Raw genomic sequence first — 22,023 nt, 5'->3', positions numbered from 1 at the left:
GGAAATCACAGCCTTTGGCTGCAGATTAAAGACTTTCTCCGGCTGAGCTTAAATGTAAACTGGAAACTGCTTACCAAATGACTTCCTTTCGGATTTCGTTGCTGCAATTTAAAAATGTGCAGAAAAATAACAGTTGCAAAGAAAAAAAAAAAATGGAAAAAAGCGGTAAGAAATATGGGTATGAACTTTTTCCTCCCTGTTGGCCACAATTAACATTTCCCATTCTTATCTAAGCAGTTGTGAAACATTACTGAATACGCAAATGTAAGCAAGCATGAAAAACACATGAAATCAATTATCTACATAAGGGAAAAAAAAAAAAAAAGAAAAACCCAACCCAATTCAAAACCAATACCAATAGTTTGTAATGGCACATAATAGCTTTTCTACATTATAAACTCATTGGCTTATTGCTTAAATAGTTCTCATTTTTGTTAGATCTCGCTTCAATTCATTTGTGCCTCTCCTCAGCCCACACAGTACCTCCTGCCCACCACAGAATGACATTAATTGCTCCCCACAAAACCAGAGTGCAAGCGCGAGCTCTGGGTTGGGGAGGGATTTTGTTCTGGTACGTACCGAACTCTTTACGATCTCAGAGAGGTGAAGACAAATCTGCTGAATCTGCAGCATCAGACGCATGCGTTCATCTTCATTGTGCCACACGCCGTTTAAACATCGGCAGTAAGTCTCTGTAACTATCTGCTTTCTCTTCTGTAGTAGTCAATAGATTTTATTCTTTTTAAACAGTGTTTTAACAACTTTATTTTATTCTGTGTTTTTTACAATTTCCAAAGACCTAGAAAATATGTGCTTGTGAAATTAAAATAGCATCAGTACTTCGTTAAGGCTTGCTCTGTCATCTCTTATTTTATTATGTGCAACATTCTCCATTTTCTTGCTATACATACAGACTAAAATGTTCATTTTTAGTCTTTGACGTTGTTGTCCACATTGTTATTAACCGCCAGTGCTGAAAAGAAATATACAGCATTTTGTAGAAAAATAGTAAATTTATTATTTCAAAAAGATGTCATATAAAATGTGTACTGGCTTTCATCTCATTTTCAAACAAATATGACCTCAGAGTGAGCCTGGAGTTTTTCATCGATGTGATATTATTTACTCGTATGTGTAGAACTGAGAATCATTAACTGATACAAGTTTAGAAGGAATGCATATTTATTTTGTTCTTTGGTTAAGTACTGTTTCTAAACCATTTCATAAAGATAAAACAACAGGATAATAAATTTTGATAAGAAAGGCTGAGAACGTTCTTCAAACTAAGGCTGATTTTCCATTGCTTCCCCTATTATAAATCCTTACATTTAGGCCAGAGATATAAAAAGGCAGGAGATATCTTAAAAAAATAGTTTCCACAAGGATCAAATATCTATCTAACAATATAACAGGGTCCCAAAACTTTCAGGGTTTATTAGTCAGTGCTCTGTTTCCAAAGTCGTTGTCAACTCATCATGTCTAAACTGCCGGGATCCGAGGCCCCTTCGCTGCGCAGAGCTTCAGCCATGTCTCTTCGAAAGACTGACATATTCTGAGTGAACCTGGGAAAGAGAGAACCCAGATGTTTGGTTAAAGGAGACCTGATATTGAGAGATGTATTTCAAGAATCGGTAAAAAGAATAACTATAATGTAAAAAAATTTAAACTGAAGGAAAACCAGAGGAAAACTCACAAACTGAATCACACTAGGTGCCCTCAAAAACCAGTCCTACAAAATGAGCGTGTAAACATGTAGAGGCAGCATTATAAACTCAGCCTACCAACAGTGTGAAGCATTTTACAAGTCAGCTGGGAAATGAATGCAACAAGAAACCTTTCCATCTCACGTGACTCAGGACACATCCTTTCCCCCAAACCTCCAGCAAAGGGCTCTTTGGGACACGTCCAGATGGTCAGCAAGGTCAGGCTCTCTCAGACCTTACCTTCCTCCTTCCCAACTGGTGTCAGAGTTCAACCTGTCTCTCAGCGAAAGGCGGTACCATCGCCCATCTGGCACAGAACGAATTCACAACAATACTCGCCAACAGTTCTCTACTGGCAGGTGTAGGACGGGAGATCTGCCTGGTGTCATCACACCTGAGACCGAATCACAACTCCGACTCAGCTTGTGTGACAGCCCAGATCTGACCTACTCCCTTGGTCTATCCTTACCTGAAATGAAGAGTTAATTGCCATTTATCACATCTCATGTATGTCTTAAAAAAACCCCAAACAAACAAAACACAACCAAAAACCACACCAAAAAATGGTTTAAAATGTCAGAAACATATATTGCACCCTGCATTTAGGGTTTTTCAAATGTTCTTTTGTTTGTTGCCTCAATGCTCTTCGCTTTGATTGTGTCAGACTTTGCTGGCTCACTGTAGTGAAGCTAATAAAGTTTCCCGAAGAACGGCTCCTTAGGGCTCCTTTCTGCAAAGGACTGGTGGACAGGTGCTTGCAAAACTGATGGGATCTCGGCAAAGGTCTTTTTGTAGGACCAGGGGTAATAACCCTTCCTGACGGCCTCCACTGTACTGTGCTTTATGGGTATGTCTAGCAGCAGCGTGGTAAACTGGGGCTTGCTGTGTGTGGAAATAGAGGATGCAATTATGAGTTCATTCTTTATTCTATTCATAATTTTTTACGTTTGTGCTTATTTCCTTACTAATGGAAATTGATTTCTGCTCGATTTTAAACAATGACAGTTAAAAGAAGCCTCCTGTTCCACAGAATAAACCTGAGATGGATTACAAATCAAGACCTGAAAACAGAAACGCCATCGTATTAACTCATGCTGCTTGTTGGGCAAGTGATGGCTTAAAAGTCTTCCCAAGTTAGACAGGCGGATGCTACTGAGACAGACGAGCTGCTCGTTCGACCGAATTATCTCTATCCCCCTCACACCTGCACCCATCCCTCCCCGCCTGCACTTCCACAAAAGCTCTCCGAGAGCTTCCGCACCACTGCCCATCTGAGAGTGCTCCGCAGCGCTTCGAGATGAAAATCCCCCTTAAACACACAGATACTTGAATCTAACACTTGCCAAATCTAGTATTTGCTGGCAGCCCAAGCGATGGAAGCCTCTGCCCATGCCCTGCACAGGGAGAGCAGAGACAGCAGAGCCGGATCCCCCACGCTGCCCAGCTACCACGCCTCGCCGCCCGCCTGGAGGGGACGGGGAGCTCGGCCTCCTGCCCGCCCTCCTTCCCCGAGCCCAGGCTAGGTCTCACAATAAGGCAGCTCAGAGAAACTTCACATGAAAGTATGTTTTTCTCAGAAAACGACGTTATCTTACGGACTTCTTGCCTTCAGTAAATACAAACAGGGAACTAAGAAACTATTTAGTTATGAGTTTTACCCTCAAAAAAACTTTTTTCCTTTTTTTTTAAATCCTGAAGGGCTGTCGAGTCAAATGACTCCCTTTGGCCTTTAGAGCTCTACGTCCTACAGCCTGCCACTGCCAGCTCAGTTTTTCTTTGTTTTAACAGGCATTCTCCTCCTTCACCATGGCTCTCTGCCTTTTCCCCCAGGTTTTCTGGTGATCCACAATACAAGTTACACAGAAAGCCTGTCTGATTTATTAGTACCATGGATGTGATCTCTGCGCTTCTCTGGGTTTGCTTCCAAATTCCCCTGTCTCTGGCTATCAGCCACAGTCAGGCCATAAGGAACTTACACCTTTAGTACCAGAATTTAATAGGAAAATGAAACAAAATTGTGGAGACCATAATTAATGCAAAACTGTTTAAGCATTAAACAAGTTCAACATAATTTTCACACCAACAAACAGAGCAGTAGTCAGAGAAACAAAATTGCCAAATGGTTTTAGCCACCACTTCTCTCCAAGCCCCTTTCCAGTTTGTTTCAAGCTTTCCAGGAAGTTCCACAGTCTTGACCTAGATTGTGGCTCTATACATATCCATACAAATATATATATATTTTTCAAGGTTTGCTTTGGTTGAATAATGCACATGGAAGAAAAAATGCAGCTAGCTAGTAACAAAATGTTAGTGTTAACATTAAATGCAGACAAACTCGCCATTTCTTTTGTGAAGGCTTCTATTCTGTTTTTCAAATGAGGGCAAGATTGGGTGAATTTGTGATTCATGTTAAAAGAAAAAATCCTCGCCTTATTTATCTACAATGTGTAAGTGTCCCTGCCGGATCCCTTCTCATTCTGGCATTTCACAAGCAGTTGCTTAACCCCAACACCAGCAAGAAAGGGCTCTGCCGGAGCAACAGCACTGCTGGAGGCTGAAGCAAGTGTTTTATCAGAGGGGTTTAAGGTTGGATGAAGGAATCTCTGAGGCTCACCTGTTGAAATAAGGCAGTTTTTCCCAAGTGAAAAAGTAGTGGTTACAGCCAGGAAAAACCTTGACTTTGAAATTAAATTAGGAAATACGTTTCTGACCAAGAAAATACATAATTATCAAATGTTCAGGCTCTGTTTAGTCTAGGGATGAATTATTTGATAGGATATTATCTTCCTTTCAAAAGGAACTTCAGTTTAAGGCTACCAGGAATACTTCCTCTGTTATATTTTTTCCAGTTACAGTTTCCATTTGCCTTTTATTTTTCCAGCTTACTTATGTGTTATGAACTTACCTGTCTCTGTTCTTTACCAAAAGGTTTTGCTCAACTCCTTCCATAAGATTCCTGAAGCACTGGTCAAGGACTTCATGTTTGTTGTCAGGCTGGCTGGTTATCAAGGTTGCCCTTAGTTCACTGAAGTACTATGACAGCAAAACAGAGAATATTAAAAATGAGGTTTGGAAATTTAAACCCAGGGTTACTCATCTACATCTGGAGCACTCTTGAGCAAGTGCTTCATACGTTGCCCTCCAGGAGAGGAGTCTGGCAAGAGGTCTAGCTGAAGCGGGTTTCAGATGCTGTCTTCCCGACACGCACCAGCTTCAGCTGTACAGCACGACGGAAGGTCAGTGCTAACCAGGTGACATGTCACAGCTTCAGCCGTACAGCACGACGGAAGGTCAGTGCTAACCAGGTGACATGTCACAGCTTCAGCCGTACAGCACGACGGAAGGTCAGCGCTAACAGGTGACGTGCCACCTTACCAGTGGGTGTTGGCCACCTAACCAGTTCCAAGAGAGAAAGCCACCTAAGAGAGGTGGCAGAAACAGCCTTGATTGCTTTTCAAGTCTTTTTGGAATGGTGGAAATTTGTGCACTTCGCTGTGGGCTCTAATGACTTCAGTGCTGTGATGAGACAGACTCACCTTTGCTTCTTTAGAAGCTAAGTAATTTGTATGATTTTCTATGTGCTATTCCCATTATATTCTGGCAGATTTATAGACTAGTTAAAAAAGAACTTTTTATCACCTTAGAAAAATCTAGGGTTAGTCTAGAAATACTGAACGGGAGGGGACCTTCAGTGTTATCCACTACCCTACTACTACGGCCAAGCAAGTCACATAATCCTGTTTAGTCTTTATTATATTGGCTGTGTCAGTCAAAGTCTTATGGCCTTGGGCATAAGCACCTCCATGGTATAAGCACCGATATATACAATTATTCACAGGAGAATGAACCATTCTGATGAACCTGTGCCCAAGTACCTGGCAGAGCTTCTGAGCAGTCTGATATTGCAGTCAAGAATAATACTGGCAGTATTCCCCAAATTTCAGCTGTATAATACGAGAACTTGTTAAAGGTAGGAAGAAAATCAGTTTTTAGTATGCAAAGTTTAGTAAACTTTTGGAGTTAATATAACTTGTACAGAGTATCAGAAAGCACAAAAGTCTGTGATTTGTTTGCTAGATTTTTTAAAAACCTTTAACAGGTTTAAAGCTGTTTAAACCTTAAATGAATCTCAAACATGCAGCTTCTCCATCAAAACTACAGCTCTCCTGTACACATGAAAAAATACGGGGTAACAGAATAAAATGTAGTCAAACCATAGCACTCTAACACCAAGCCCTGACAACAACGGGGTTATAGGAAGTGTTTGCTTTAATGTCTGCTTGGCAAATTACTTGCCCTCAATCCACTTCCTCTCAAACCAGAAGCATCCTGTATTACGCATCCTTGCTGACCACTGCGGCAGCACTGGAAGCGAAGGCAGCAGCTGATCAAATAGCTGGGTCCCAAACGACTCAAGAACTCAAAACTGGAAATCACTGGGGAGCTGGTGTGAAAGGCGAATTATCTGCCTGCAACGAAGGCACTCCCAGGAGCCCTGTCTCAAGGTGACAAACGCAGAGTTCAATGCAGAGAAGGCCAAAACCCTGAGATCTTGTCTGGCATCCACAAGTTGTTTTTAGAAAAGAGGCATTCCAAGAACTTCTTCATTCAATGCCATAAGGGAAAGTATTAACAGCATCCTCAAGTAACAGCAAGGAATAACATCTCTGCCTACCATTAGTGAGTACAGCATCCCCTGACGACTCTACCCTGGCATCGCTGTTTCAGCCATCACTGTTTCAACACTATGGAGCTGTTCTGAGCCCTGGGGTTTCCAGGGCTTCTCTGCAATAACATCACTTTTGCCTGTACACTCGAATGCCTGTGTTCTTCGCTTGAAGGACAACAGCAAAGAGGAGATGCTGTTGCTACATTACCAGGATACAGAGGGCTTTTTCTGCCACCCTCTTGCCCCTAGGATTTAAATTAAACTTGCTGCTGGCACCTGAGTATGGCAACAGTGTCAGGAGCCATCTGCAACCATCCCATTTCATACTAAAATGACGCCGTCTCAAAAGATTTAGCGTTATTTTAGGGTGGACTCTAAGTACTATACCCATTTTGGCATAATTACCCCTATTGGTGCAATCATGTATAAATCCCAATTTTTCTGAGTCTCCAAGTAAACCTGATGCCTTCCCTTTGAGATGAATTATGGATGAAGAAGATCTCATTAAAACAAAAGTAGTAGTGAACAAGCAGTAAAACATGCTAAATGTGTGATTGCTATCTCAGAAACTGTAGAGACAGAGACCCTACCTGAAATAAAGAAACCCATTTCCAATAAATAAACCAGCAGTGCACTGAAATGAGCCAAGAAAAGATGACTTTTACAGCCATATATAAGTACGTGTCCTACTTTTTCCGAACACGGAATAAATAACCTTGATGCAAAAGGGGCAATACAAATATTCTAAATTCTATTTCCTGTTCTCCACCCTTCCAAAACAAATGTAAGGCTTGTTCGTAAGTAAAGGTGCTTGTACATATCCACGTCTGCTAAGCAAAACACATAATCATTAGAACTAGTGTAATTTCAGTAAAAAGAATATTCTGCCAGTCACAAATTTATTCCTCATGATTTACAGCTCCATGGTTTTATCTTCAAGTGAAGTATTTAATTTCTTCTTATACTGAAGCATCAAACCCACATAATTAATATGTAGTCAGGCTAATACTTAAACGCTATAAATCAGAAGCATTATATAAACAAAAGTGTCGTCTTGAACAAGATTGGGAATGCACAAAACTACTTATTTCCCACTTTTATAATGATGCAGTGACTCAGAGCAGATAGAAAATGATTAGTTTTCCTTCCAAAGTAGGAAATATTGCTTCCATCTGTAAAGTATAATATTGTGATGTCATAAAGTTTTCCTAAACACTGAATTTGCCCTTATTCCCTCTCAATCATTTTAAAAGAACTGCTCTCTCTTATAGAGCTTGGATTTAAATCACAATAACACACCAAGAAGATGAATGACAGTGCTATTGGATATGGCTAAAATTGGATCCTTCAGCACAGGTGAATGATGAGACAGCGCTTCTCTTCTTGATATATTTTCTTCTTCTATTAGTTTCCTTCCATAGCTGGGATTTCAGTTTGAATTTTAATGTATGCGGTTGCTGCTAATCTTAGTGTCTTATTTTTTTCCAGCACCCTCTTATTGTATAGACAATTCATTCTCCAAAGCAGTAATACACTGAGGCTTGTGACTGCCCAAGAGATAAAGCAATTCAGAATAAAGTTAGAGCTAGCTCTGAAGTATGGTGAATACAACAGGTCAATATCTTCAGAAACAATGCCTTGCCATACAAAAAATGCACACATTTAGATCAACTCGCATTCATTTACTCAGATGGTTTCCATTTCAGACAATATTGTCTCTGCTGAGCCACCAGGGAAACATGATGGGTATATCCAAATTCATAGTTTCAGATTTTATTGAAAGGGCAAATTGCAGAGTATTTCCTGGTTTACAGAATCCGCCACAGATGCGCACAATCCAAATTGCAATCAATGCGAGTACTTAAAGTGTAAGCACTCAGATAATACCCCCCAAAGCTAGTTGCTCCTGTGAAACCTTTCAGAAAAAGAGACTGGTTAACTATTTTTCTAGGAAGCAATTTTTCTGATGTGATTTCCACAGTGTTCCTGTTTCATATTTCTACCTAAAAGCCAGATAAGCTTGCATAACTTCTATTCCTGCTTAATTCTGGAAATGCAAGACATAAAATTTATTTAAAAAAAAAAGCTTAATTATACACTTGCATGATCTAAGGTTGGGTGTAGAAGTTGGGGTAAAGGTTTCAGGGAATTTATTATGAAAAGGAAGCCACTCAGCCTCTGTGAACTAATCTGTAAAAACCTGCACAGTACATGAGCTGAACCCTACTCTCCACTCTTAACGTGAGCATAATGGAGCAAAGTCCCGAGGAAGAAGATGGGGGATTCGAAAGGCAGCAGGCAGCTTTGGTTTATCTGAAATAATTATTTCAACTATTTGGGCATGCAAAGAGTGAACCTGGTGGAATTTCTTAAATACTCACTTTCTCATTGAGAAGTATAAGTCCAAGCAGCGGTCTTGACACAGACCATTGGTTTCTGCAGTCTTCAAAAATGATGGTGTTCATTAGGATTGACATCATCTGAAAGAAAATTCAGACAGGTTATACGAATATGGATACTCTTGTTATACTGTGTGATGTGGTGAGAAGGAAAAATGAATGAAAGCTTTACTAACCATGCTGAAATCACTGATATTTCATAGATGAGCACGGTATTACAAAAGTCACTCTTCCTAACAAATATTTCCATAACCAAAACTACCAGGTGAAGAAAGTTAAAGAAAATTAACGTCAAAGCTTGTCTCTAAAGAAAAGGTTGAAGTTAAAACAAATGTGAATTGAGATTTAGAGCTATGTTCATTTAAGGTACAGGCTTTGACTTTACCACAGGGATTTGCCCCCTTGCCACACTACTTCCAGGAGAGCAGTACATGTGCGACCTTAGTTTCAGATTAATCCCTAGCTGCTCTTCAAGATTCTGGTTTTTTCACATCCACCTTTCTTTGAGCATGACACTGCAAGGCATTTGAAGGGAGCACTCCCCTATTTCGATGAAGGCAATCCTGATTACAGCAAGAAGTCTACACATCTATACTATTTCCACTGCAGTTACAAATCCAGCCTCTGATTTTAGACATTTTACTTTACTTCTGTGACTTCCTTTACGGAGCTCTACAGCAGGGATAAAGCCACTTCATCAACTTTATAAAGCACTGAGATCTATCAACTCATACAATTAAGTTCTACTGGCACCCAAAGTGAAGGTACATAATTCACTTTGCTCGTTGGCTGGCACGTAACCAGAGCCTTCAGCTAATGCCACATGGAGTATTCTCCCTCTGAGGCCTCTTCTGGTCTTGCTGTGCTTCTGTACCTCTGGTGTGTGTAGCTAGGAAGGGTAGGACTTATTTAGGGATTGGCACAACTTTTGTAAAAAGAAATTACAAAATAACTATAGAATCCATTTAAAGATAAAATGCTCTGAGATATCCTTGAGATATGTTAGCCCAAAACGCCAAAGGCCACAACATATATGAACCTAAAAACATTACTCAGAGATTGAACAGAGTGAAAATTTGTAAAATGTCACCAGTAAATAGTTTGACTCACATTTATAAAATATCTACACCCTAAAACCAAACAAAGATGAAGTAGAAAATCATTAAATCCTTTCTTCTAAGCCAATGAGTAGCTATGAGCAGGGTCTCCAGAGAGCTGCCACACTGCAAACTAGCCTGTAATAACTGACCAAGGCAAAGTCAAACAGCATGTTTCACTAAATGAAAAAGTTGAATCCTAGTGCTACGAATCACTTGGAACAGAGATATCCACAAATGATTTGAGCTTTCAGGTTAGGAACATATGGTCTGGTGTGGGAAAGGCCAATTCTCCACCTGACTTCCCAGTTTATATAATCAGGCAAACTATTCTTCTTACTCATAGGACAAAACGAGTTCTACACTGCTTTGGAACTAATGCAAACAATTCCAAACCTCTGCACAAGCACTAATAGGGGCTTGTATTCCAAACAGGAACAATAATTCCAACTTCCTATAATTCATTCATCGCCAGGTTTTCATCTCTGTAGCTTGCAACAAAGCCAGCTGTTAGGACAGAAGCATTTTTTTAAGTAACTCACTCCAGCTATGACGTAGGGCACCACAACTGACATACCCATATTCCTTAGAAAAAGTGCAACCCATGTAGAAAGACCTTCAATGTGATGCTTACTCTAAAGTGCATGCTCGGGGACAAACAACTCATGAGGATGTCTTTAAGGTCTCTAACCCAGGATTGCTACTAATTTGCAAATAAACTGCAAGCAAATATTCTAGGAAAGTGTTTCGCCTAAATATGGAAGACCAAAATATTCAAAATTCACCAGAGAAACACTTATTTGTCTCTGCGCATAAGTAGTACAGACAGTACTGAAATAAGCAAAGAATATGATGCATGTTACAATTTATAAAAAAAAAAAAGCCAATATAAAGCAATTTACATTACCAGTAACTATTAATTGTGTGTTTTGATATTGGCCAACCAGGACAGGAAACAGCAAAAGCCTCCCTCCCACTTCCAAGCTTTTCCTCTGACAAGATCCTACCGTCAAACATTTTTAATTCCACTTCTGACTCTTACGGATTAATGAAAGAGAACCCTTTTAGAAATCATTAGCTGCAGAGGGAACAGCACAGCATTCAAGAGTCAGCTAGGTCTCATACCTGGACATGCGTACGTCTGTTTTCTTCATGGGTCAACCCGGTCCTGTCAATTAAACTAGACAGTTACACCACTACCAAGCACTAATGCTTTCGCACAAAGTTGCCTCTGTTTAAAGGAACTACTGGGACTACTGGTACCACAGCACCAATATGAACAAGGTTGTAACATCTGCCCCTGAGCTCTCTGGAACAGTGATTAATGCCTCTCATGAAGTTATGTAAGTTTATTACTTGCAGAGGTGGACAATTTGGAATCCTACCGTGGTTTTTTTGCAGATGTCAGACATCCTACTTCTTGCAAAGATTAAAAAAAAATAAGGTGCATGGCTTGACTTTAAGAGTTGCATGCATAAAATCGGGGCAAACCTATCTATCATAAAGACGGAGGTTGTCAGGGGTGCATTAAGGCATAAGCAGAAGACAATCAGCAATAATTGAGCCTAATTCCACCAAGATGAAGGGCGCCAAAATCCATGATAATCCAGCCTTAAATTTAATTTTCCTGTTTTCCGCGTTTCTCTCTCACAACTATTGCTGCTGCTTTGTTTTGCTCCATAGCTTTGGTTTCCTGTGCTACTTCTGCATGAGCCTACAGCAAGCTGTTTGCATTCCAGATCCTTCTTTTGTTTTACAGTGCTGCTGACACACTCCAAGAGAGATTGCACCCGCAAACAAGCGCTAGGAGACCACCCCTGCTGGAAAGAACTTCTGTCTGAGGGAGGCAGCCTGTGCAGATTCATCTGCAAGGCAATAGAGCTCGTCTAGACGAGCCTCACGCTACTTTGTAATGAAGCTTTGCCTCAGCAAACGGCACATTTACTGGTGATGTACCAGACTTTAACTCTTTCTCGGGCAGAGGTAGCAGGCTTTCATTTAATTTCTCTAATTCTCCCTCTCCTGCCTCTCTACTCTTTTCACATCATACAGAACAGCTTCTTCCTACATTGACGAGTGACATCCTCAGCTTTCTCCTTCAGATCTCATATGATCAGTGATTTGACTGTGTTGTAAATACGAGAAACAAGTCGACCCATGCAGCAAAGCATTTCTAGATGCTTGACACACAGCTCCATACATATGCCAATTTTTGTGGCTCCCCTGAGTCGTTCAGGTCGTGGAGGAACTGCAACTCTAAGCTTCTGAAGGAGGCTCGGAAATAATGTGCCACCTTCTTCATATTTCATGTGCTGACACACATTTACATATATTTGTATTTATGATGGCAACATGTACAAAAATGATAACTGCAATTTTCTGCGGATGAGATCTTGCTCAATAACATCCACAAATGAGGAAATGAATGCATTTCCCTGGCCAGCGCCGCTGCCCCAGAGCGAGCCGGCTCGCTCCCAGGCCATCAGCTGGACCCAGGTACATGAGCAAGTGTTCAGCAGTCGACAGCAAAAGCGCTGCCTGTGTTTTTATTGCACGTCTTTTGAGAACTGCAGAGCATTTCCCAGATGTTAGCTTCAAAGCATGCCACTGAGATACATCAGCATTACCATCACATTTTACAGAGGGGCTGACTGAGGAACAAAGTCTGTATGCAAAGCCACAGTGGTACTGACTGAGCCTGGGGCACCTCCTCAACTTCCTCAGCTCCTTCCAGCCATCGCCAAATCCCAATCGCGCTGCTGCTAGAGACCGGCAGGCAGTCCTGCTTACCGGGCAGCAGCAGAAGCTGGTATGGTTCAGGTGGATGTGCATGTATTTAGTGTGCAGGCGTCAGAGGGAAACCCACGCTATGGTACACCCTCCGTGCTCCACCTCGGCCAGACGTCTCACCATCTCATTGGAGATCACAGAGCAACGCAAAGGCAAAACAAAGCACAGAGCACAGAAGCCGAATTGATCAAACATATGGATTTTTTTGGTTTCTAGGTGGAAAATACCCTATTGGTAGAAACTGAAACATTTTCTTTCAGGAAAATGACGTCTCGGATCCTGCCACAGACCCACTGCAGTGCAGCAGCGCGCCAGCAGCCTGGGGTGTGGGCAGACTCAGGTCCTCACGCTGACTTGGGCAGAAAACAAGGTCTCCAGGTGGGGAAAGAGACATTAAAAAGGAAGGTGGTGGGGGAGCAGATAATCTATTTTCTACTTAGTTCAAAACAGCAACCTGGCCTCTGTTCTCTTATCTTAAACGCAGGGCATCACTTTATCTGGTTCAATAATGTTTCTCCTGACACATCTGTTCTTTACGAAAGGAACTATTGACAGAACAGGCAAGAATAAAGAACTGTTCTTCCAATAAATTAATTCTTCAGAGCCTCTCTTCCTTCAGAGCCTCTTTCTTGGGTGGAGGAGGAAAATGTTGGTCAAGTTAACCCTCATTATGAAAACTTTTTCTAAAGGAAGCCGGAAAAGAAGCTGCCTTTTCATTAAAAAGGCGGTTTTTGCTGCTCCATGTTATCAACAGAGAGCACTTGCATCATTGCAGGTCCCGTAACTCATTTCTCTCTCCCATATGTTGGGATGAATATTTTATTTTGCCTCAACTAATCACATTTTAACATAAAGAACATTATGTTAACACCAGAGACAGCAGTATGTGTTCCTTTTCAAAAGATTTAGAATCGCCTAAGAACATACACAGCTTTTAATCAAACACTTGTTTTTTTCCATTCAGATCCAAGAAAGATTCAGATTTTCATTGCTTAGCATACAGAACTTGGTAGGTTTTTATAGCTTTAGTTTCAGACAGTCCACTCTTAATTTAGGAGCTGTGATTACTAATTTAAATGTCCTTCGGAGTTCTCAGTTCTTTCATCATTAATTCTTCTCATATCAATAAATGGATCATCATTTACTAATAATATTAGGAAGATTTAAACACTCCAAGATTATTAAATACCTTAAATTTTAATCTGTTGTTTTAAAATATTTATTTTACTGGAAAGCCTAACTTTCAGATTGATATTTTCCATGTTCAAAGCTAGAATTTCCAGATGAAATAAGAAAACTAAAGCCTTTATTTATTAGGAAAGTGAGAACTAACCCATTATTCCTGAATTTAAAAAATAAAATAAAATAAAATAAATTAACTTCCAGAAACAGCACATCAGTTGAGATTTGCAATATATTAGAGTTTAGGAATCATGCGTCTTGTCCCCCTGCATTATGAAATTACATTAGGCCAACAAAGAGCTTTAACAGGTCGTTCCGGAGCAGCAGAAGCATGGAAGGCTGGTGCTGAGGCTGACGTGGGCAGCCTGGACCTCTAGCACCCAACAGTGGCCCGAGTTACCTGACAGCAGCTTTCCTTCTGGACACCCTCACAACTCTCTCCCATCCTGTTGGTAATTTTCATTATGTGTATAGGAAGAGGGGAGGAGTTGTGGAAGGAGGGAGGGAGGGAGAAGAGGGCATCAGACAGAAAACAGAGGCAGTCCATGACACTGGGCTAATGCAACTACAGAGCTCGTTCCAACAGCCTTTCTGCTCTGAGCCTTCTAAGCTACCCTCAAGACCAAGCTTTTCTTTCAGCCTGTATAGGCTAGATTCCTCCAGATTTCTGTTCACAGAATATTGCATTTCACCCTATTTATACATCTTCCAATTTATGTATGTAAATAAACATTAACAACTAAAATGTCATGATTCAACAGCTGAAGCTTAAAGAAGCTGCAGGAATTATCAAGACTTGAAACTGTGAGGGACCCAATCTTGTATGTCATTTTGGAGTAGTTCAATTGGGTCTGGCCTTTTTGTTTCCTTTTATGAAAAAAATAAGGTATAAATGGCTGAAAAAACCCAACCCTGATGTCAGGACAAGGCATCTGGGTGACACACCGCATTACCATGAACTGGTATATGCCTGCAGCTGATGGACTGAAATATGATTTAAATGTACCTTTCACAGGGTCTTCCCATCAGTTATGTGTTATGTCCTGCTGGGAGAGTCTTTTCTCCCAGTGTTCAGAAGGGATGGAAAAGGGATGGCTATAGATGTGAAAAAGGAACAGTTAGGGAGCGTGGAACTTGGCATTTTCCCGGATCTGCCTTTAGAACTGGCCAAAGGGCTGAGCGTGGGAGATTCACTTGAAGTAGGTCCAAATCATGAGCCAGCAGAAATAATCATAAAATAAGATTGTACTAACGTACATCAAACCTGACTTTATATCTGAAAGAGAAACATGAGCACATACTCAAAAGGATACATTTAGGATGACAGCTTAATGCTAACGACAAACACCTGCAACGTGCCCATTAAATTTATTACAGCAGATCCACTGCAGTTTTCTATTTTTTCCACTGTTAAAACAAACCGTCCTATGTTAATACACAGTAACATAGACCAGCAGTGCAAAGTGGACTTTCCAAAGCGAAGGTTTACTTTCAACATCTCCTACCTTTAGTCAGCATCAAGGTGCCTTTCAAGCAGTCAACAGGATCACAAAGCAGATGTTTGTGCTACGCTAGGGAGTAACCGCAAGAGAGCTGGAACACGGGCAGCAGCTACATCCTGCACACGAGCTGTTCACAGCAAAAAGATTTTGCCCTACCCCAGCACATTTTCAAACAGCCATTTTAATCTCTTCCCTCTAATTTGAGGGCGAATTCTAACATGACAGAACATGTTCTTTTCAAATTACAGTTGCATCTGAATTTTGTATATGAAGGACTATGATACTTGGTCCAGCCTCCACCTCTCGGAACTGGGTCCATCTGTCCTAAGGGAGACCGTGCTCCTGGGTGAGCTGGCATCCATCAGGGATGGAGAAGAGATGCCAGCTGGCTGCTGAAGACTCACCTGTAGTAAAGCAGTAAGCCTCATGGGATGGAGCAGTTTTGCCTCGTCTAAGGGTTGGCTACATTAAATACTGGAAGTGGAACAGTTAACTGCAGCAACACAGAAGATGCCTGATGAATGAAATACCTCCTTCCTGCGGGGAGGAGGGGATACATTTCATTAATTATTACCTTCCAGGGTGTGCTGACTTGCTTCTGTCTGTGCTGAATTTCATGTAAACCCTCTGTTGAATGTCGCACACTCATATGCTGCCTGAAGTGCTAGATTGTGTATTTGGGTATCTGGTGTAGCTGACAGATGTTTACAAACTCGTGTATCTGCACAGCTTCTTTTTGCCTATCCATCTGTGCTCCCCGATAGACAGCAAATTATTCCACCTCAGGCCAGAATAATTTAAGATTGTGAGATCAAGCCTTAATCTGCATTTTCTAGCTGGTAACATTCAGAGATTTTCAGTTACAGATACTAGAGTATCATTTTAAATTAACCTAAGCTGTTTATTTAAGATTCAGCTATTTCTAAACAAGCGGCCATGACTACACAGCGTAACGGCTGTTTTTAAAGATGACAGAACTGTGATTAACCGGGACTTCTGGAATGCACAACTTGTCACAATTTGCAGCACAAACTTCAGGTTGCCTTGGTGTAGAAGGCTGAGCTCTTTAAAGATCTTAAAAAAAAAATAAATTACACATTCCCCTCTGATTGTAGCAGTATATGAAGCAGCAGCTAGGTTCTTTGTAAACCCAGTTAGTCTCATCTCAGCAGACAATCCTTAAGCATTTTTCCCATCTGCATGGTGAGAGCCTCTCCCTTTCTTCCACAGCCAGCACTCTTTATCTGAGAGGTGACACACGATGAACTCGGTTGTCTACTACCAGCGTCTCTGACCAAATGACTAGTTACAGATTATTGAATCCTCTTGGGAGGAGAAAGCAGCAGTTTCACCTACACCTTCCAACAAGAGTCTATCTTCAGGGAAGTAAATGGTCCTATGTCTAAATCTTTCCGTCTTCCCCTTAACTGACACTAGGACTTAGAGCGTGCACCTTCTTTAATTCCTCAAACGTGAGCCCTCACTCTTCTCATCTCCAGCTCCTGAGAAATTCACTGGTGCCTTCCCTTGTATCAAGTGCTGGGAGTTGATGGACAATAAAAGCTGGGGATTTTCAATGTTGCACCTGGATTTCAGCACAGGAATTGGGATCTTTGCCTGCTGGATCATTAGTTTTCCGAAATCTCTATTACAGGAAGGCTTTCCAAAATGCCAGTCATGTGGGGAGGGAAGACAAGATCAGAAAATGCTATTACTGGAAAAATAATTCAGTCTAGAACCAATTTGATGCTAATCTCAAACTTGATCTACAGAAACGTTCCAGAAATGTAAAAAGCTGCACCTGGGGAGGAAGGCTGAGCATGAGATCAGCTCTAAATTTTTCATCCACGGAACTTCCAGGTATCGCAAACTGAGCACGCATTTATCCCTGGATCTGAACTAGACTCAACCTGACACTGAGTGGAAGTGTGGTCAGTGCAACCCTCGGGGATGCAAACCCCATGTGCCAAGGAGCAAGTCTTTAAGCTGGGTTCAAGCATGCACTCACCTGCAAGTCAAGTCCAGCCTGGCATCTATCACATAATCCACCTGGCCTTGCAGCAACACTAAGAGCTTTGTAGATCTCTTTTACAAGAGCTCTGACGTTGCTTGCCACGAGGCAGCTGGGATCTGCAGGCAGCTTGAGCGTAGGCTCAAACCGTGTGGATGTCTGCCAGCAGCAGACCCACAGGCACAGCCCCCCCTGCCCCCAGCAACAGTAACCAGTACTACAGAGAAAATTAGAACCAGGGTAATTATTTTACCCATATTTACCTTAGTTTAGCACCGATATGGAGACGATGAGTAGGGACAGGGAGGCAGGCTGGGTTTTTAAGCCACACCTTAAAGGAAATCAGAGTTTAAGAAACCCAGAAGCTTGTCTCCAACCTCTATTCAAGGGTTGTCCATAAAGCCAGGTGGCCTATCCTGCTCTACTGGAGCACAGCAGTGTGCTAGCATAGACCTTAAAAAAGACTAATCCAAGTATTAATTAGCGATTGCCTAATAGATTTCAAACCTCTTGTTTTCAAACTGTTCACAAATTGATTCTAATTTCTTCTGCAGAACAATTAAAAGTATTTTTGCCATCCTGATGAACTGAACTGTAACCAAAGCTATTGCAAATAAACATAAAAGACAGATGATAAAGATGGTAATAAGCATATTGCTACTGTGTCCTGAATAGTCACCAACACTTCTTAGTGAATATCATCTTTCACAACAACAACAAAGGATAAGAGCACAAGGCTATTTCATGCAGTCATCAAAACAAAATGCACTGAATATTATATTTCATACTAAATACATTACCCTGGCAGTTTGACACTCAACATTTCAATAGATATTGCGTCTCTCTAACATTCTGCCTGAATTTCTGCAGATGGACTTTTAAGTATCAATGGAAGATTACTTTACTTGTCACGCTAAAAAGATTTTAAAGAATGGTTGCACACACTTCATTTTTAATTTTTTTTATTTCTTTTTTTTTTAAAGGGAAACGAATCATGAATTCAGAAACACAGTTATACTGAAAGGCCAAGCCCCACGTTGTGTAGTAGCCCTTTGTGTGCAGTGCTCTCTCAATAGCTAAACTGTCTCATCTCTGATGCGCCCAGCAAAGCATCAGGAGGATTTGCTGAAGTTAAACTAAGCTAACCTAAACTACGCTAAGCTAAGCTAACATAAACTAACAGTTTTCCCAAATCTCATTAATCTGTTGTGATATTGGGATTTTTTTAAAATATATATATATTTGTTTTTAAACTGTGCAGGTTCCTGGAGACAGGTAAATACACCAGAATCTCCATTTTCAGTAAAACCTCCCCAACAAGTAAACACCAGGGGAAAATTCCCAACAAACTAAATTTTGGAATCTCATGATTTCAGAAGACACCCTGAGCACACCAACATATCTCAGGATCACAAACAAACAAAAAATTACGGCAATTTATTAGCCTAGGAAAAATGTGGATTTTGAAGTTCAATTCCAGAATCCTGAAAATCGGAAACCTGCCAAGGTTAAGTGGGACACGTATTTAATGCGTGCCAGTCATTAGAAAGTTTTTGGCAACGCAATGGCCCTTTCACCTGACGCATACCTTCCCGTTTGCTCAAAATGAGCACTGCCTAGGTCAGAACGCAGCAGCGATTGCCTCATCAAGCACTGGATCTCTCCACAAGCATCATCTCATCCGCTATGAGCTTCGATGGGCCTCTGCTATCATATCCAACAGCAATTAAGCAACCTTGTAAGCCGCTGCTATTCTAGAGTTTTAAATTTGATTTTTTATTTTTTTTTTTTTTTAAATGGGGGAAGGGGAGGGTGTTTGTTCACCGAGAGTGAGTTTCATTACTCACATGGCAAATCTGCCAGTAGCAGATCACGGAATGGATTGTTACCTTTCCCTATCCATTTTGTAAAGATATTGCTTTCTTTCCAGACTGCAAGCATCACTTCTAACTGGATTTTGAATTATAATGTGAACTTTACAAAATTATTGGTGCTATTCATATTGCTAGTTAGATTCTACAGAATGGCAATATTTTTTGCCCTTCCCCAAACCAGCACCTCTTAGTGTTTTATATAAAACAACCACGGCCAGCAGAAATTGAAAACATTTCCAAGTAATGTAAAGTATTACATTGCACTGCGTAAACAAGGAATAAAACACTTTTATACTCCTCCTTAAACTTACTTGCTTTTTGAAAATATTTATGCAGCATAGAAGACACAAGGTTATTGAGAAATACAGCCAGTTCCTCCTCTTTAATTGAAACATTTATGCTTTTTGTTCTGCTAGCAAAAAGCAATGAACAGTAATAATGCGAGATAAATATACAAGAAACTTATAGATATGATTGTAAAACAACATCATCCTAATGTTTTCATTTAATTACCCTGAAATGTATTCTATTTAATATTCATTACTCAAAAGCCAATTTAAAAGAGAAAGAGGTGAAGGGACTTATTCAGAAAGACGGACTGTCATTCACTGCAATAGTTATCTAATATACAGAAGTTAATAAAGCAGATTAATCTACAAGTCCCTTTAAGCCATCACTGAGTTTAGAACAACTGCCTCTTTGACCTCTAACCCTCCCGCTGTGCACCAGTAGCAGGTGCCAGCTGCACTAAAATTATGGCCGAGGCGTTTTAAGGCAAAGTCTTTTCTTACTTTGCTTCTGACCAGCAGCTGACCCGGTAGGAACGATTGTTTCATGTGCTGGCCTAAAGGCTACATAAACCAGTAACTGATAAACAAAAGCATACATACACCAGCTGCCTAGCCCGAGGGTGCACATCCAACACTGACACCTCTAGCAGTTTGTGCTGCGAGCCCCATCGCCGCTTTTTGTTTCCATACATGAATTCTGTACAATACTTGTTACTTCGCGGAACTAAACTTCTCTCCATCCCCAAAACTGTTTGTGTAAACTGCAGCACAGCTTGGATGATTAAGAGGAGATTCCCAATTTGATTTAGCACCATTATTAAGAGCGTGAAATCTTCAGATACATCACTAATGATGATGTATTTTAACATTAAAAGTCTTGAAATTAAATTACTTGATTCACATGACAACGAATCACAACAAGGCTTTAAACAAAGCAGAATTAGAGAAGACACTAAGCTCATTAATATTTTTGATTTCTTAATTGACAGCACTCGCAGTGATAGCTATACATTTAGCAATATACTTGAGACTGCGGCGGCTGCTGCCTTTATACACGTGCAGGAAGAAGTATGTATAGAAGAGAAGTAAGCGTATTTTTCATTAAGATAAGATGGCTTTGACATACTTATTTTGCTGATACAAATTACACAACCACAAAAACAATCAGAGTAATGATTAAATGCAGTTATGTACATGGGAGACTACTAGTGCAAATGTTAACATATTTAAATGGGTTCCCTTCATTAAAAAAATTATATATGATATTAAACCATCAATCAAATCGAAACACTAGAGTCTAAACGTATTGTCACTGGTTAAAATAAATGACTTAGAGACTGAATTTTGGCTCACTCAATATGGTGCCTTTTCTGTTGCTTAGCCACCCAAGTCTCTGCTGGCTTGGGCTACAGCTGGTACATCTCCATTCCTTTCAATTAATAAAGAAAGTTATGATAGTATTGGATAACATTTTTAAATTGTGCTAAGAGGCTGAAAACAGATGTCCCAATGAAAATCCCTCTCACTGCTCTATCAAATCTTTCAAGGCTCAAGCCGGCAAATGCTGAGCACTCTGGTCCTGATTCAGCTGAGCCTTTAAAAACATTTAATTTTAAGCACAGGAACAATTGCACCTGTGGGTTTGATCTGCTCTTAAAATTAAGCGTATGCTCACGTGTGAGGCTAAAGGTGCTCAGGTACTCAGCATCTTGCACAACTGACCTCTGCCAGTACAATTCAGTTTTCTTTTTGTGATGTGCTTACATGCAAGCGCTTCTGCACGGGCCATGAAGCACGCATTATAAACACGCCTCCTCATCATGTTTTTATTCCAATTACTGAGCATAACTCCACACTAGCTTTATATGGCACTGAGGTTTATCTGAAAAACAAAACCATCGCTGATTTTACTACATAAAAGGGAAAAAAGGCAAGTAGCAATTTATAATATGTTTTTATTTTAGTAATGCTGCTTGATTTTTCATTGCAACTGGCATCTTTACTTTCTGCTTTACATTTGCTACGCTGTGCTGCTTCACTCAGCGTGCTTTCGTCACTCGCTGAAGTTCTAAGTCACAAGCGCTTGGCTCTAGTGAGCAGCCTGGAGTGGTTTTACCCACCACCATTAAGCCACACATCCTCCTACTGCCGCAGTACTGCCCACCCCATCCTTGCTCCCTTTTTCAGCACTACCACCCGCACCGTTACCTGTGCCCTCAAAGGTCTTTGCTCACCCACATATCTTCCCGTCCAGCTACTGCAACTCTCCTGTTCCTAGAGATCCCTCTCCAGCCCACGTCCCCCGCCACATTCCCCTACGGCAATAAACACCAACTCTTTCCACATCCCTGCCGATTTTCCCTTGCTGCAGCAGTCCCCACAAATGCTGAGCCCTCAGAAGGGCTCGGCGCAGGCACAGCCTCGTTCTACAGCCACCCAACCCTAAGATGACCGTTTGCCAGAACCATCCCCTGCCTTGGGCCCACGCGGGCTGATAAGCCGAGCG

At 41.0% G+C, this 22,023-nt stretch overlaps 1 protein-coding gene across 1 annotated transcript in view; it reads right to left on the bottom strand.

The window, feature by feature from the left end:
* Window positions 1-1,465: 1,465 nt before the first annotated feature.
* RANBP17 (RAN binding protein 17) overlaps window positions 1,466-22,023 on the bottom strand; it is a 159,194-nt gene continuing 138,636 nt past the window's right edge. Inside the window, exons 26-28 of the mRNA XM_009649615.1 lie at window positions 8,754-8,852; window positions 4,609-4,736; window positions 1,466-1,562 (exon numbers count right to left, since the gene is read on the bottom strand). Of these exons, the coding sequence (XP_009647910.1) occupies window positions 1,466-1,562; window positions 4,609-4,736; window positions 8,754-8,852 (324 nt within the window). The remainder of the gene's footprint in view (window positions 1,563-4,608; window positions 4,737-8,753; window positions 8,853-22,023) is intronic.

This window comes from Egretta garzetta, unplaced genomic scaffold, assembly GCF_000687185.1.
Source record: "Egretta garzetta isolate BGI_Z169 unplaced genomic scaffold, ASM68718v1 scaffold60, whole genome shotgun sequence".
NCBI lineage: Eukaryota > Metazoa > Chordata > Aves > Pelecaniformes > Ardeidae > Egretta > Egretta garzetta.
Note: the sequence above shows the minus strand (reverse complement) of the source record. Positions and strands in the feature narration are given on the sequence as shown.